Genomic DNA, 17,503 nt, shown 5'->3' on the forward strand with positions numbered 1-17,503 from the left:
AACTCAACACCAGGGCGGAATCAGAGTTTGAGTTGTTATTAAATTTACACCGATATTCATAAGTTAACAAGGTGATTGGAATCCCCTCTTGCCAAGCTGAAGCCAGATTTATAACCCCTACTCCATTCATATGGATTAATAGTTAACTTTAATTCAAAACTATCAATACAAATAGGTACTCCAGACAGTCTCTCAGGCACACTGGGCCTACCACATTAATTTACTGACAGTCATTAACCAGTGGTTTTTCACCTGAGAAGTGGTAGGTGGTGAAAGGCCAGATATTTTAGGTAAAAGTGAAACAAAAGAATGTCATGGAGCGCTGTTTTAAAGCTGCCCTCTGGGCAATGTTGAAATGACCAGCAAAATTTTCAATGTGCACCTATTTTGATACAGCAAGTAAATTTTTAGGACTATACCATACAGAGATACTCATAAATGCACACAAAGATCATGTCCAAGGGTGTTCATCACAACATCGTTTGCAATAGCAAGAGATTGTCAACAACCTAAATAACCACCAATTGTACCCTTTGCCGTTGAGTCGGTTCCGACTCATAATGACCCTATATGACAGAATAGAACTGCCCCACAGAGTTTCCAAGGATTGCCTGCTGGATTTGAACTGCTGACCGTTTGGTTAGCAGCAAAGCTCTTAACCGCTATGCTACCAGGGTTTCCACTGCCAACTGAGGGGAGGTTAAATAAATGATAGTGCATTCACACAAAGGGGTAATGGCCCTTTAAAAGAACAGGGTAGATTTATGTGTAGTGACAAGAAAACATTAACATGTTATTTAGTGAATAAAGCAAGCTTCAGAGTAGAATGTGATCCCAATGAACGAAGGGAGATATAGAAACTATAAACACATTTCATGCGTGGTCAACACTCTGCAGGCAGACTGCCTGGGTTCACATCCTAGCTCTACTGCTTCCTAGCTGGGTCATCAAGGGCTTGTGAAGGAGGCCCTGGTTTCCTCATCTGTAAAATGGGAATTGTACATAGTAACTGCCTCACAGGCGCATAATAAACTTTCAGAAAATACTAGACAAACTTTTCATAATGATCAACTCTGGAGAGATAGGCTTGGAGAAGAGGGGGACCTTAATTTTTTCCCTACTCACTTCCAGACTATTTTCTATTTTTTCACAAGAATGTTTAAACAGACTTTTAAAAAAAGTACCCTCTGAAACAGAAGCTATCTATTAACTAATGATAACTCTTGCCACACCCTCAGTGACCTGAGGATTAATGAAAGGTGAAGATATTTATCAGTTCAATCAGGCCTTCAAGATATTCTGAGGCCTTCCAGAGACCCTACCAGGAGAGGGAGGTCCTGGTCCATGGGAAAGTCCTGGCCACGAGGGAGGGAGGCCTTGGCATTTATCCTGGTAGTATTTACTAAGCATCTGCCTCCCAGTAAACACCAGAGGTAGTGGTGGCTCCCTATGCAAAGGACAACTGGAGGGTGAAAGCAGTTGTTTCCCCCTATATGAATGTGAAGGGAGCCCTGGTGAAGCCTAAATTCATTGTTCATCTGGGAAATTTTGTCTCTCCATGGAATGTAGGTAAGTCGTAGAATATGCCATCCAAAAATGGCATTGCTAACAATCCCAACAGCACACAGTGGTGAAACACTGAGCCTTACCTCCCTCGAGAGTGGGTTTCTGGCCACTGAAAGGAGTGGTCACAGTAAAGACCACAGGACCCTGCCTTGTTTTCTTCACAGCACCTATTGGTGTCCAAAGGGCCTCGTCTAGGTTATTGTCTCACTCCCAGCTGGGATGGCAGCTCCCTGTGGGTAAAGCTTTTGTCTGTTTTGTTAACTTGTGTATCCACAGGATTCATGAAGGTGCTAGGCCCATGGTTGGGGCCCAATAAATATTTGAGGAAGGGAGGGAGGGAGGGAGGAAGGAAGGAAGGAAGGAAGGAAGGAAGGAAGGAAGGAAGGAAGGAAGGGAAGGGGAGGGAAGGGAAGGAAAATAAAATGGGATTTTGAAATTTTCTATCTCTAGTTCAGTCAAAAGAATGAACCAATCTGTCCTGGAAGAAGTAGAGCCAGAATGCTCCTTAGAAGCAAGGATGGCGAGACTTTGTCTCATGTAGTTTGGACGTGTTATCAGGAGGGACCAGTCCCTGGAGAAGGACAGCATGCTTTCTAAAGCAGAGGGTCAGAGAAAAAGAGGAAGACCCTCAATGAGATGGATTGACACAGTGGATGCAACAGTGGGCTCAAGCATAACAACGATCGTGAGGATGGCGCAGGACAGAACACTTTTCCGTTCTGTTATACACAGGGTTGCTATGAGTTGGAACCAACTCGATGGCACCTAACAACAGCATTTCAGTCCCACCCCAGACTTAATGATGAGGGTGCTGCGGTCCAGCAAGGTGAAGTGGCCAGCCAGTCAGGTCAGAAGCAGACCTTTTTGTTTCTCAGTCAGATCATTCACTCTTCTTCCTTGGTGGTGGCGACGGGGGATGGAGGGCGGCAGGTTTGAGAATAACTTGGATTTTACAGGATTTCTCCATCTCAGCATAGTTGATATTTTGGGTCAGAAAATTCTTTGTCGTATTGTAAAATGATTAGCAGCATCTGTGGCCTCTACCCACTAGACGCTGGTAGCACTCCCTCCCTGTCTCGAGTTGTGACAAGTCTCCAGACATTTCCAAATTGGCCAAGGTTGAGAATATATGGTTTACCAGATATTGACTGGCTATTAGTTAGTTAAGGAATATTTAGAATGCATTGCTCAAACACAAGTAGGGGACATTTCAGACCTTGGAGGGACTCAAAAATATTCAACAAACTGTCGAAATAACAGGAACCATGGGATCTGGCTTCGTTCCAAACTCAAGACACAGAGGAATATTCATCAACATGATGACTCAGGAAATGTTCTCATGGTTAGCCTGCCATTCCAGGTAAGAATTTAAGAAATTTAATAAGAAAATTGATCTCTACGTACATGGTAGAGGAGAATCTAATGAGCAACAAGCCAGACAGATTCAAAAGCCTCAAATTATTCCCCTGGATACAGGCAGAACAATTTCTGAACATAATTATAGACTTGAAATCCCACAGGGGAATTCAGTGGGAATCATTTATACACTTATTTGATGTGAAACCTCTGACCCAAGCAATTCATAGAGCAATTAAAGAAGGAGGGACTGGAAGATTGGATGGTAAAGTAGTTTGGGGTTTTGTTGACAAAAAGCCAGTGCAAGTAATAATTAGGGGCATCTTGAATTAGATCTGAATGTGCATAAGAATCATGAAGGATCTCACAGGGCCCAATACAGGAAACTGTATTATCCAATATACAGTGCTTATTAACAACCTGGAAGGAGAAAGTAAATTGGACTTAGATTAAATTTGTAGATAATGCAAAGTGAGAAATGGCAAACACAAAAGAGAAATGAAAGTTAAAATTACCAAAGGACCCGGACATTTGAAAACCTTGGTCAGAACTAAATGAGATGAAATTTAATGGGAAAAGGGAAAATCTTACACGGTTCATTTTGGTTACACGTGATGGTCCAAGTAATCAGATAACACGTACAGGGAGAGGCCGAGGGTGGATGGTGGTGAACAGGCTAAAGGGAAACTTGGTATTCCTCCTACACACCTTGAGGGGCTGGCTTGATAACTTAGTGTATTGTGTTTTTAGGAGCTTTTGCAGCAGGGAAAGCGAAAGTGGCAGATGCAAAGCTTCTGCTCCTGTAATCCTCATTCAGAGGGGTAGAATTTTGCCACAGGAAAATGGAATTCTGGGTATGTCAAGATCCTAGTATGGCTACAAGGTGATTTAGTCCTTGGTATACTACTGTTCTGTCATCATTATCATCACCTATTGAATTCCTACAGATAGGCCAGACTCTGTTATAGGAACTTTAGCTCTTTTTGTAACCCTCACAACAACCAGATATTATTACCCACATTTCACAAATGAGGATCGTGAGACTCAGGGAGGGTAAGGGTCTTGCTCAAGGTCACATAGTAATTGACAGAGAAAGGATTATCAACCCACATTCTTTGGGGGAAAAAACTGCAGTGGAGGGAATCTTTAAGAAAATCTAAGAGATTTCTAGCAAATTTTAAAGAAGTGGTGGATTCTATCTCTGGGCAAGATGGGCTCTAGTCAAAGAAACAGGACATTTGCCTTCAGTATGCTCCTGTCTCCCTTTCGGCATCTCCCTACAAGGATTAGGAATTTATTTGGCTGTATCAAAAACCTAATTAACTGTGACTTAAACAAATAAGGTTTATTTGCCACATGTAATGAGATAACAGAGGTGGACAGATACTAGTGATGACAGTCGCTTCAACAGTGTCAGGGCTGAAGTCTCTGTGTATTTCTTGGCCTTTCCCTCCTGTTTACAAGATGGCTGCTACAGCTCGGTGTAATGGCTGCATTCAAGGCAGGAAGAAGGTGCAAAGGTGGTGCCATCCGTATCTGCTCCCTTTATTAGGAAGAAGGAAGTTTTCCTAGAACCCACCTGTTATGGATTGAATTGCATTCCCAAAAATTACGTGTTGTAAATCCTAACCCCTATAATCCCATTTGGGAATAGGTTTTCTCTGTTATGTTAATGAGGTAATATTAGTATACACATGTTTTAAGTCAATCTCTTTTGAGATATAGAAGCAGATTTAGCAAGCAGTTGGGGAAAGATAGATGTTACGCCATATGAGATCTCCAAGGAACCAAGAAACAGAAGCTGAAAAGAGACAAGGACCTTCCCCCAGAGCCAACAGAGAAAAGGCTTTTCCCTAGAGCTAGTGCCCTGAATTCAGACTTCTAGCTCCTAAACTGTGAGAAAATAAATTTCTGTTTGTTAAAGGCACCCACTTGTCGTATTTGTTACAGCGTAGTGTTTTAGTTATCTAGTGCTGCTATGATAGAAGTGGATGGCTTTAACAAACAGAAATTTATTTTCTCACAGTCTAGGAGGCTAGAAGTCTGAATTCAGAATGCCAGCTCCAGGGGAAGTCTTTCACTCTCTGCTGGCTCTGGGAGAAGGTCCTTGTCATCAATCTTCCCCTGTTCTAGGAGCTCCTCAACGTAGGGACCCCAGGTCCAAAGGACGCGCTTTATAATATTTTCCTGGACTCAGACAGACATGGCTCTGGCAGCATGCTTGTCCGTTTCCTGCTTTTGCCTCTTTGAACATATGCTGATTAAAACCATTCTTTCTGTTTTACTAAACTTCGTGGTATGTTTACCCTAGAACAGAACCTTATAAGAATTAACACTAGTTGAAAATTGAATTAAAATTTCAATTTTGGTAGAAGGGATTGTCATACTATCATAAGATTAGGCACTAAAATAGGTTGTTTTAAGTGACCATCAGATAATTCATTTGGGCTGATCTTATTCTCTTCATCACACTAGTCAGCAGGCTGCGAGAAACCCCACTCACACCACACAACAGCCTTTCGATACCACTGTGCTGCCATCAGCACCCACCCCCTGCTCAAGTGTTCTCAGGAGGTCATGCACGAAGGCTCTGTGTGCGCTTGGCCCTCCATGCCCCTCATTTCTGCCGTAATGTAATCTACTGGGCTGAATACCTGGGTGCCACAGTGCTAGGCGTCATCAAGATGGGGAGCAAGAGAGATGGATAGATGTATCTTGATTTGATAAGTCAAATCAGTTAAACTAATGGTATTTCAGAGATTTTTCTGAATAATGTTTTCCTCAGGTACTTGCTACTAAACCTGGTTGCAACTTTGCATGGCTAGGGTTGAAAAACTATGGCAGGAGAAGCCAGCTAGCTGGGTGTGTGTATGTGTGGGTGTGTGATGATTTAGAGATAATCATACTTTGCCTTTGTGGAGTTTGCTCTTTGCATATAGTCTATAAGATGTTTTTGCATTTATAGTCTTTTAAATTTTTTTCCTTGCAAATGCCCCAGGAGAAAGGCAGGTTGAGGAACACAACCCTTGCAGATAGGTCTTTAGAAGAAAGAACAACAAGGGTTGCTCTGCTCAGAACTGTGCCAGCTCCACACTTTACAGCATCACCTACTCTGCTCTGGTCCACTTACTGCCTTAGCCCTCGCTTCTTTGTTATCTGAGGAGTGGGTATAACATTCAAAGCCTCCCAGCCTTCTAGGCAGGGTTGACCTGGAGGAGGCAGCTGCTTATACAGTGGCTTTCATTTTCCCAGGTCCCTTAACTACGAGTCCTACTGACATGGGAATATACCTGTGGAAGATTCTGGAAACTAGTGCTCCTTGTTTAACAGATCTCTTGGCCAATGCTCAGCTCCCCCTGAGGTGATCCAAAGAAGTGATTCTTTTGTGGTCACTCTCAGCACCCCCTTCTCTCCCACTTTATCAACTTTAAAGGGGAAGTAGACACACTGAGGAGTCCCTGGGTGGTGCAAATGGTTAATGGGCTCGGCTGCTCACCAAAAGTTTAAAGGTTCGAGTCCACCCAGAAGCATCTTGAAGAAAGGCCTGGTGATCTACTTCTGAAAAATCAATCACTGAAAACCCTATGGAGCACAAGTTCTACTCTGACACACATGGGGTCACCATGAATCGGAATTGACTTGACAGCAACTGGTTGCTGGAGCACTAAGCCCACTGAGGAGCAGTTGAAGGAACCAGGAATATCTGGTATAGAGAAGAATCAGAGAGTGGGCATGACAGTGTAAACCCTTGAGGGAGTGTCATGAGGAATAGAGGGTAGAGCAGAATAGGACTACATGATGGACGTGTTCTCCAAAGACAGGATGGGTAGCCTTGAGACCCAGTGAGTATCTAGCACTGTAGATGGTCAAGTGTGGGCTGGAGGAGCACAGGGCAAGGATGAGTCAAGGAGGACAAGCAGTTAGATTAGACCAGGAGTTCTCAACCAGGGAACACTTGACAATGTCTGGAGACACTTTTGGTTATCACAGCTTTGGCGGGGGGCGGGGGTGTGTGCTACTGGCATCTAGTAGATAAAGGCCAAGAATGCTGCCAAACATCCTACAGTGCACAAGGCAGCCAAACAAAGAATTACCCACAACAAAGAACTAGCTGGCCTCAAATATGAACAGTACTGAGATTGAAAAACCCTGGATTAGATAAACTGTAAAGCTTCTTCCATTCTTTAGTCTGGGATAATCTCCCTCTCCTGTCTTCCAGGAACTCAGAAGACCATCGAAGGTAAACAGCAAAGTGCCGTGAATACCCGGATTTCAAGGAGGACTGTGTGTTAAGTGTTCTAGTAGACAAATCTCAGAAATACATTTTCAGCTGCAGACATCGTGGGCTATATTCTGGGACTCTGACCATCCTTGCTGTAGCCAAAACTATGAGCCTGTGTTATTCTCCAGAAAGCAAATTTGTATGTTCCCACTGCTTCCGCCTACTTCCACATACAAATTGGAAGGCGGTCTGCACAGATCTACAGCCAGGGTGGGGTGGGCGTGGGAAGGGAGGAAAACAAGCAAACAAAGGAGTCTGCAGAGAGATTTCACCAAAAGGTCTTTAGAAATTATCTCCAATATCACTTTTTAAATTATCCTTTAATACCTGTCTTATGCCTTCTGGATGGTGAAATCTGTCAAGCCTCAGAGAAGTCCTAGAACAACAAAGCAGTTCACTCTTACCAGATTTTTCACATGCAGAGTTCAGAATCAGATAAATCTGAGGTTGATTCTTGGCTCTGCCAATTACCATCTGGGTATCAGGCAAGTTATTTAATCTTTCTGAGACTCAGTTTCTTCCTGTATAAAATGGGACTAATAGCATCGACTTTGTAGGATTGCTGTGAAGAGTGAATGAGGAGTTCACGTAATCACCAGGCACAGCTCCTGGCACATAATAGATGCTCACTAAGTGGCAGCTATGACTTGTATGATCACATCCTCAGAGGATTAAATTAACGAATGGCTTTGAGTTAGGCACTAAACAAGGAAATGATGCCATCTTGAAACTCACAATTTAAGACAGAAATCGGCTGTCCTAATTACTGTTGCCGTTGATTTGATTCCGACTCTTAGTGACCCTATACGACAGAGTAGAACTGCCCCATAAGGTTTCCAAGCCTGTAATCCTTACAAAAGTAGACAGCCACGTCTTTTTCCTGTGGAGCAGCTACTGGATTCGAACGGCTGACTTTTCAGTTAGCAGCCGAGCGCTTAACCATTGTACCACTAGGGATCCTTCTTGTCCTAATTACAGTTCCCCATAATTATTAATTAAAAATAATAAAAGTAGCTGTCAGTCAATAGATCCACATGATCTCGTTTAACCCTCCTTATACCCTAGCATTACCACCCGTCTCTCAGTCTGTCACACTGTGGTAGCTTGTGTGTTGCTATGATGCTGGAAGCTATGCCACCAGTATTTCAAATACTAGCAGGGTCACCCATGGTGGGCAGATTTCAGCAGAGCTTCCAGACTAAGGTAGGCTAGGAAGAAAGGCCTGGTGATCTATTTCCGAAAGTTACCCAATGAAAACCCTGTGGATTACAACAGAATATTGTCAGATATAGTGCTGGAAGATGAGCCCTCTAGGATGGAAAGCCCTCAAAATACACAGTGGTTGCAAGAATGGGCTAGAGTATACCAACAATCATGAAGGCACTGAAAAGAATAACTAAAATGCAATATTTCATTGATTTAGGCTGGATTACATTAACTCTCTGTGATAATCCTGGCTATTTCAACCTGATTAAAAACTCTGATGGACCATTCCTATGTCTTTGATGAATAAAAATGAGAAATTAAATAAATACGGCATGTTTAACAGTAAAAAGCCTGTCAAAACACAAACCCCATGGGAGAAAATAATAAAACTGCCTTTGGTGATGAAATGGTTGTGAATTATGGGGCTAAAAGGAAACAGCACAAGTGATGGAATATCAGGCACTATATAGTTGTGCTTGAGGATCTAGGCAAAGGGCCCTTGTCTATGAAACATCTGGGTACCCTCCTTGCCCCTGCCTTCATTTCAGGGAACATGCCCCACCTAGAGCCCAGAGCAGTGGCTACTGCCACCGTGTGTTTCTGCCCTTGTGACCACAGCTGATTGGATGTACTGGGCTCACGCATCCTTGAGCTATTGAGCAACCTTCAGCCTGGGAGCTGGATCACAATAATGGCTGGGCCAACCATACTTCTCTCTTGGCAATCAGGAATCAAGAATCTGCGAGATGGAGGCAGTTCCCAACAGGGGCAGAAGTCAGGAGGCTACGTGGAAAGTTGCCCCTTTATAGAGGGTGCTGGAGTGGACACAGTGGCCATGTAGCAAGCCAAAGGTATGTGGGAATAGACACACATTTAGCTTTCCCCTAAGTCAGTGGGGTTAATCATCTCTCTCCGTCAGCGCTGTGATGAAGATGTTGAAAGGCACAATGAGAAGACATCCAACCAGGACTGACTGTGGCTCATCCAGTGTTAGCTGAATCAAAGTTGTAATGGTTTCTTTCTCTAACTTGTAACAATGATTGTATTTTCTGGTTAGGGGACTGGACTCAGGCTCCTATACCTGCAAGACAATGCATCCATTCGTATCTATTGAGTCACTTCTCTGTGCCCGGCACTGGGCTGGGCACAGGGGATGCAGCCCTGAACAAGATCTGTATGGTTGCTGCCCCAAGTGGTGCCAGACAAGCCACATGTCCAAGCCTCAGTCTTAGGACAAAAAGCTTGAGGGCTGCGGTGCTCAGAGTCAGAGCAGACGGATTGTAGGGGCCCGGGTACCTCCTGGCCTGCAATAGACACAAGAAGCAATAGGTTACAGGAATTAGTAGAGGAGTTGAGCTTTCTATAGAATTATTTCTATGCTTTAATGTTTTTATGGTGGTTTTCCCTCAGTTCTGTGGGGGAGAACTCCATTTAAAAGAGTCTAAAATATAACAGGGAACCCAAGGTCGAGAGGCGGAGAGTGTTGACACGTGGTGGGGTTGGCAACTAATGTTACAAAACAATATGTGTATTAATTGTTTGATGAGAAACTGATTTGCTCTGTAAACCTTCATCTAAAGCACAATAAAAAAATTAATTAAAAGAAAGGAAAAAAAAAAAAGATTCTAAAATAACCTTGATGGAATTAAGGGGAAGTAACATTTTTTTTTTTTCCTACAACTTAATCTGGGGAGATAAGGGTTTAATGCTCCTCCAAAGGCCTGGAGTTGTAGAAGGCACTTAGACCTGAGCATTTCTTAGATCAGTTATTCATTCAGCAAACACTTACTGAGTACCACTATCATCCATGCAGGTGCCCTGGTGGTGCAATGGCTAAGCGTTTTGCTGCTAACCAGAAGATCAGAAGTTTGAACCCACCAGCCGCTCCGCGGAAGAAAGATGTGGCAGTCTGCTTTCGTAAAGATTACAGCCTTGGAAACCCTATGGGGCAGTTCTACTCTGTCCTACAGGGTCGCTATGAGTTGGAATTGACTCTATGGCAACAAGTGTGTTTTCTTCCTTCCTTCCTTTCTTTTTTTTTTTTTTGTGTGATCCATGCTCTCTGCAGGCACACACAAGACCATGTCCCTGTTCAGGCAAGCTCACCGCCAAGTGGGAGGCAGCAAGCCTACAAAGATGCCTTACCTAACAATGTAACATCTGCTTACTGACAGAGCCTGGGGATGGAACACAGAGATGGGAACCCAGAGGGGATGGAGTTTCGGCCAATTTTGGACTCTTTCCTCTTGATTTTCACTTGGATCATTCCCTCAGGATAGTGTTACTGTATTTCCTTGGCTACTATTAGTGATCTTGAAACGAGCAATTTGTTTTTTGTTTATAGCCAGACACATGCATGGAAATACATTTGCAAGCCCAAGAATACTCAGCCATACAACATGCATGTGTAATCACCCATGAATGGCACAAATGTATTGCATCATTAGATATTCAGTGAAAAGCACGCACAATTTCAGCTTCCTCAGCATCAACACTGTGTTGACAGGGAACACCAGAGATCTACCAGAGAGGCAACTCACCAGCACGTGGTGAGGAACATGCCTGCAGGAACACGCAAATACGCCACCTGCTTCGGCAGCCAAAACGTGGGCAACAGCATCCTGCCAGCTTCTATTTATTGTTGCATTGCTATGGTGCCCGGCCCCTTTGTATCCATGGCATTTAGAACCTCAGGAGTTGGGCCGGTGACCATTCTTCGAAAACAGCAGAGGGAAGTTAAGCAACTCTAGACACGTGTGTGACAGCAGTTTAGGGACAGTTGGAGCTTTCTGGTAGACACAGCCTAAGGAAATTGGCACGGAAGCAGCATCTTCATCCATTATATGGATGCCTGTGAAAGAGGGGATGTGTATAATAAAAGTACTGTTCACTTTATTCACAGAACTGGTCCTTCCTACTCCATTCTCCATCTCATACAAATGGGCAGGAGCAGCCCTGAAAGCCGGGGTGGGGTGAGGGTGCTGCTGCTGGTGGTGTAGTGTGTGTGGGTGTGTGTGTGTGTGTGTCTGTAAGTGGGAGACAAGAGTCTGGGTGTCTATGGGCTGTGGTGGTGAGAAGGTGGTCTATGGAGGCTGAAGGCCTGGAGAATCAGAACACACACATACACACACACACACACACACACACAAACACACACACACACCTATTGCCTGTGGAGGCTATAGTGACTCATGACGACCCCGTCCATGTGTTATAGAGTAGAACTGCTTCATAGGGTTTTCTTGGCTGCAGTCTTTAGGGAAGAAGATTGCCAGGCCTTTCTTTTGCAGTGCCGCTGGGAGGGTTCAAAGCGATCGCAAGCCGCTTGTGCCACCCAGGGAGCTCTGGAGAATCTGAAGCTCTTTCAATAACGGTTCCAAAGCCCTCCAGCAGAGCCCTGCCTGAAGCAGCCATCCTAGGCGCCCACTCCCCCCGCCCCGCCCCCAGCATCAGGCCGCTGGGTCACCGCTCCCCCTAGCGGGAGCACAAAGCAACTAAAGCGGGAGGCGCCCGTTGCAGCTGGGGAGGGGGGAGTTCACTAAACTGTGTTGGCGCGAAGGCTCGGGAGCGGAGGAATGAATCCCATGGGGAGAAGTGGGGCGGACCAACGAGGGGCAGTGAGCGAGGGCAGGGTACACCCAGACTTGTCATCACACGGTGGGAGATGGATGGTTTTCTGGGACGCTGGAGGGAGACGTCAGAGCGCCGGGTCCGCGGTGCAGAGCCCCCAGCCCCTCCCGGGCTCCGTATAAAGTCGGGCGGAGTGGAGGCGGCACAGCGGCGGCGACGCTCCGAGGTCCCGCTGCTCCCGCGCTCTCGCCCGCCTCGCCGCGCGCCGGGCTCCCTGCCGGACCATGTGCGGCCGCGTGCTCCAGCTCGTCCTGCTAGCGCTGATCCTCTGCCAGACGCCGGGGGGACAGACCGCCCCCGTGCCGGCGGGCGGAGGCCCTGTGCTGTCCAAGATGTACCCGCGCGGCAACCACTGGGCAGTGGGTGAGTGTCCCCGCGCGCTATCTCAGGGACCAGCCACGGGGGCTCCCATCGCGGCGCTTCAGGGACCGGCTCGGGGTGCTGGTTGTGCTCCGACTCTTCTACCCAAACTCCACGCCACCCGTCCCCAGCCCGGGGAGCCCGTGGGTCCCTCACCAGCCCCAGGCGCGACTCCAGCAGTGTGGTCCCTTGGTTCTTTCGCACCCTCTTCCCCAGGACGCCCAGGCCTTCGAGCAGCTGCCCAGACCACACCCCAGACAGAGACCACCTTCCCTCAGCACCCGCCCAACGCCTCCTTGATCAGCCCACACTAATCCTGTCTGCAAGGTCCCTCCTTGAGCAACTTTGGGGAGCGGGCCCCTGAGCGCGTCCCTAGCTCTGGCCGGCCCGGTGGCCTCGCCCCCCGTCGCGGGGGCTGAAGTCCAGGCTGCGTTTCGGCGCCAGCACAGCTGCAGGTTCAGGGACCGGGGCGCGGGGCGCTCTCCCGGGTTTCAAATCTGGGCAGCGGGCAGCGCCTGCATCCTGCCTCTGCTTGTGGTTCTCTGAGTTCTCTGTCCTTCTGTAGAGATTGTCTGTCCTCCTCCGTTTGGCCAGGCCGCCCTGTGTCCACGGAGAGGGCTCCGCGCTGCGGGAACCGAGCTGCCCCGGCCTCTCTGCGCTCTGAGGCCTCTCTGCGCTCTGAGTCCCGCTCCTCTCTCCTCCTCTCTAGATCCGCGACCTCGCCGCTCCGCTAACTCCTCTCTAGGTCCCTCGGCCAACGACTCCTGCTTTCCAGGCGCGGGCTTGGAGGGTCCCCCGTCCCTGTCCCCGAAGTCCCGAGGTCCCGGCGGCGAGGTCCGCGGGGCCGGTGGAGAGCGCGCGCCCTCAGCTTTTGGGCAGCTGGGACCTCCTCTAACATCATCCTGGGCTCTCGGCCTCGCCCAACATCACCCCTCACAAATGCAAAGCGTCCACCTTCCTCGGAAACCGACTCCCCACACCCATAATGCCAGCTCCAACATTTCCTGGGAAGCTGTCCACCCTCTAAGGAGATACAGTGTGTGTGTGTGTGTGTGTGTTTCACTATGTTCTTAGTCATCTACTTAAGAGCTGGGGAGGGTGTGTTGGAAAGGTACCTGCTAATTGAAAATCAACCATTAATAGATTTCCAGTGCCTAGGAAGAATTTGGAACCATGGTGGCACAGTGGTTAAGAGCTCGGCTGCTAACCAAAAAGTCCGCAGTTCAAATTCACCAGCTGCTCGTTTGAAACCCTATGCGGCAGTTCTACCCTGCTTTGTGGGGTCGCTAAGAATGGGAATCGACTCAACAGCAATTTTTTAAGGAAGAATTTAGGGGCAGGGGTGGGGCTGGAACAGTCTGACCCTTAGCTCTTCTAGGCTGTCTCTGCCTTTGTCAGAGAAATCAAGAGCTCCGAGTTGGAATAGGGTAGCTTTCATTGTTGTTCAAAGAATTATTTGCCAAGTCTTGCAAATCCGGGGGTGACGGTGTTTGTGATTTATGGGGGCGACGGGGAACCCAGAGTCTGGTGTGCAGGGCAGAGGCTGGGAGAGGTGATGCTGAGAAACCCTGCATTTCAAGAAGGAGGAGGTACTTACAAGGTGTTAAGGAAGCCAAACAGAATTGACAATTTTCTTTAAAAGGGCTTTTGGGAGCTTAGAGAAAGTGGCTATTTCCTGGTCACCAGCCAGTGGGCTGGAAAAGTGGAATGAAACTTCCAGATTTCCAGCCTCCTACTGCTCTTTCACATTTTTTGTACTAAAAAGGCTTATTATTAGATAACTCTTGCAGGTCAAAGGGATGATGAGAGTTAGCTGGGAAGCCAATCCAAAAATCCAAACCCCTTACTGTCAAGTTGAATTCTGATCCCACAGAGTGCTGCTGGAGGGTTCTAATGCTGACTTATAGGTTAGCAGCCAAGCTCTTAACCACTGTGCCGCTAGGGCTCCTTGCTGAGAAGCCAGTACCACATTATTTCTGGTGCAAGCCAACCCTGATTTGCTGTAGCTCCGGAGCTTATCTGTCCCAGATATTTAGGGGTCTGGCATTTAATCACCCTTCACGGTAGTTCTTGGGGATCCCCAGCCCTAAAGTATATTGACCAGAGGCAACCCCAAATACTCTTTTCTTATTTGTTCTCAAACAAGCTCGGTTTTCTTTTTCTCCCTTTGCTGGCTGTGTGGAGTCGAGGAGGAGCAAGGGAAAGAGGGAGGTGCAACAGAAAATCACATTTGGGCCTGAAAACACACATCTTGGTTGAGACAAAGTTCACTTTGGGTAGACAAGCCCTCTGCTGAAACGTGAGTGTTGACAAGAATGAGTGACTGCTAAATGGTTAATTTAGCTTTCACCTATCCCAAGTGAATAATCTGTGCTCCTCAATCACGGAAGATATGCAGCTTAGCTTAAACTATCTCCAACTAAATCTACACATTGGTGTCTAGGAGGAAGCTGTTAGCACACATTTGCAGGTTTGTAAGTGAATTTCTTCTTCAAGCAGAGAGAAACAGCTTAGAAACTTGATAGATTCTTATCTGGCATGCTCTTCGTGACAATGTTTTGTTTGAGAGATGAAAATACCTGTCAAAGCCTAATCCTGGTAAATATCTCCCGGGCTACCGTGAAATGATCCAAGTTGTGGCTCTCTTGGAGGTGAGGCACACCTCCGGAGGCTGAATTCTGAAACACCAGGATTCAACTGCAGAGTGGTTTAACATTATAGGACTGTCCCAGAAACTGTGAAATAGAGTTTGTGTGGCTCCAGTAAGACTAGTTCTTAGAAGTACTCAACATTTTCATCTAGGTCTTAATGCAGATTTTCCTAAATTAGGATCATTTTCAAGTTTTTGACTTCTAGAAAATTGATTTGCATTTCATACCTGCCCTTTAGTGGCGGTGATTAAAAAGGACCAAAGCTTTTCCCTCCGGCCAAGGTTTTCTATTTTTTCAAGTGCTTGTCTTTGTGTCTGTTCTGAGAGCTCCATTATTATTATTTGATATGGACATTTGACAAATGAGGACGGGGACAGGTAGAAGTGGGCATTGGATCCATGTTGCCATGGAGATGATCGGTTGACAGTAGCCAGCTCAAAGTGAAATAGGAGCCAGAGAGTGTGCGCTTCCTGGGATGTAATAAATGGCGCTTTTATTAATAACCTGTTAGTGGGCCTGGGAGGCTGAACACTACTCACCCACCATAGGTGCAAATATTGTACAAAAATTCAGTACAAGGTCATAAGGATCTCTGTTAAGTCAATTACAGAATGGAGGACTTCTTTGTCCTTCGATTTCAGGCAAGTCCACAAAACTATCCAGATCCAGCAAGAATGAAGTTCTTGTGTGTCAAAATATTCCCATTGCCCCTCTGCTTCACTTTCTCATTTATAGCATCCTACCTATGAGTCAGAATCGACTCGACGGCAACGGGTTTGTAACTAGATAATAGGCCATTAGGGAGGGCAAGAGTGACTAAGGTCATTACTGGGAGCATCAGGGTTCTAATCCTGCTTTCCCATTGTCATGATTCAATTTCCTCCACATAAATAAAGCCAAGTGCTTCACTACTTCCTGGGAAGTTGTGCAAAACAATCACCATGATGGCTGAAGGCAAGGTTATTGAGTAGACATTAAGACACCAAGCTGACCAAGCCGATAAGCGAGGAGCCAATCCTTCAGGATTCTAGTCCTTGAACTGAGCCCGTGTTCTCAGTAAGGTCTTGCGACTGTGTGATCTGTCATGTGATAAGCAACCTGGCAAGCACTCGCACTGTAATACGGGAAAACCTGATTTTAAGGCTCCCAGTATTCACAGAAGGCACTTTTCTGAGCCACATCATGAGTCATGAGTCATGATATTTGATCCCAATTCCTTTTTATAATATTAGAGAGCCTTTTTGTAGACTGTATCCTTATTTCCAGACTGCAGAACGAGTTTTAACTGCATTATAGTCTTAGGAAGTTAAAAGATACTTCAAACGAATATGATATAGTAGAATCTGGGCTGTGAGCTGATTTTAATCCTTTGCTTACAACTGTGTGACCTTTGGCAAGTGTTGTCTTCCCCCAGCTTATTATGGTGTGGATCAAAAGAAACAATCCTGTTTAAAATTCTGTGAGCTGTAAATTGCAATACATATACAAGCATATTGCTTGTGGAGTACTGAGTTTCTGTTGATGGTGATGGAAAAATCACATTGATTAAGGGAGGGCTGCACCGCCGATTAATATAATTGCTGTCAGTAAGTTGTACACCTGTAAAAAGTTGAATTGGCCAAAGTTGTGTGATAGATATATTTACAACAACAAAAAAGAGCAGCTGCTAAGGCTGCTTATGTACAACCAAACACCTCACAGGATTTGGTTTCTTGGTTTGGAGATTTAGGGTCACGCTTTCACGGAACATCCCAGTTAATTGGCCTAACAATGTGTTTTGTGCTTCTGTTCTACCTCCTAGTTTGTTGTGTAGTGCCTGGGGTCTTAAAAGCTTGCAAGAGGCCATCCAAGGCACAACGATTGGTTTCTATTTGCTTGGAGCAACAGAGGAAGAAGGAGAAGAGTCAGGAATAGGAGGAGGAAATGGATGTTTGGCTAATTGCCTCCATAAGCAACTGCCTCCTTCGCCATGAAATCACAGGAACTGAATGGTGCCTGGTGACCATTACTGAACATTCTGATCAAAGATTCTATAGAGGAATCCTGAATAAAAGAGGGGAAATACAGAACAGAATTTCAAATTCTCATAGATTCTAGATTTTCTGGAGCCATGGAGGCTGAATGAACCCCTGAAACTATTGCCCTGAGATAATCTTTATTTAAAAAAAAATGTTTTTATTGTACTTTAGATGAAGGTTTACAGAACAAATAGCTCCTCATTAAACAGTCAGTACACATATTGTTCTATGACTTTGGTTAACAACCCCAAGACATGTCAACACTCTCCCTTCCCGACCTTGGAGGACTTTTTTTTTGGTGAAAATATACATAGCCAAAGTTACACCATTTCAAAAGTTTCTACATGTGCAATTCAGTGACATCGATTACATTCTTCCAGTTGTGCTGCTATTCTCACTATCCTTTTCCAAATTATTCCATCACCATTATCTTC

The 17,503-nt window shown here is 45.8% G+C and overlaps 1 protein-coding gene across 2 annotated transcripts in view; it reads left to right on the forward strand.

Annotated features, from left to right (window-relative positions):
• The first annotated feature begins 12,264 nt into the window (after window positions 1-12,264).
• GRP (gastrin releasing peptide) overlaps window positions 12,265-17,503 on the forward strand; it is a 16,207-nt gene continuing 10,968 nt past the window's right edge. For both annotated transcript variants that reach the window (XM_012556383.1, XM_023733936.1), the window contains exon 1: window positions 12,265-12,403. In XM_012556383.1, coding sequence (XP_012411837.1) covers window positions 12,265-12,403 — 139 coding nt within the window. The remainder of the gene's footprint in view (window positions 12,404-17,503) is intronic.

This window comes from Trichechus manatus, unplaced genomic scaffold (genome assembly GCF_000243295.1).
Source record: "Trichechus manatus latirostris isolate Lorelei unplaced genomic scaffold, TriManLat1.0 scaffold00063, whole genome shotgun sequence".
In the NCBI taxonomy this organism is placed as follows: Eukaryota; Metazoa; Chordata; class Mammalia; order Sirenia; family Trichechidae; genus Trichechus; species Trichechus manatus.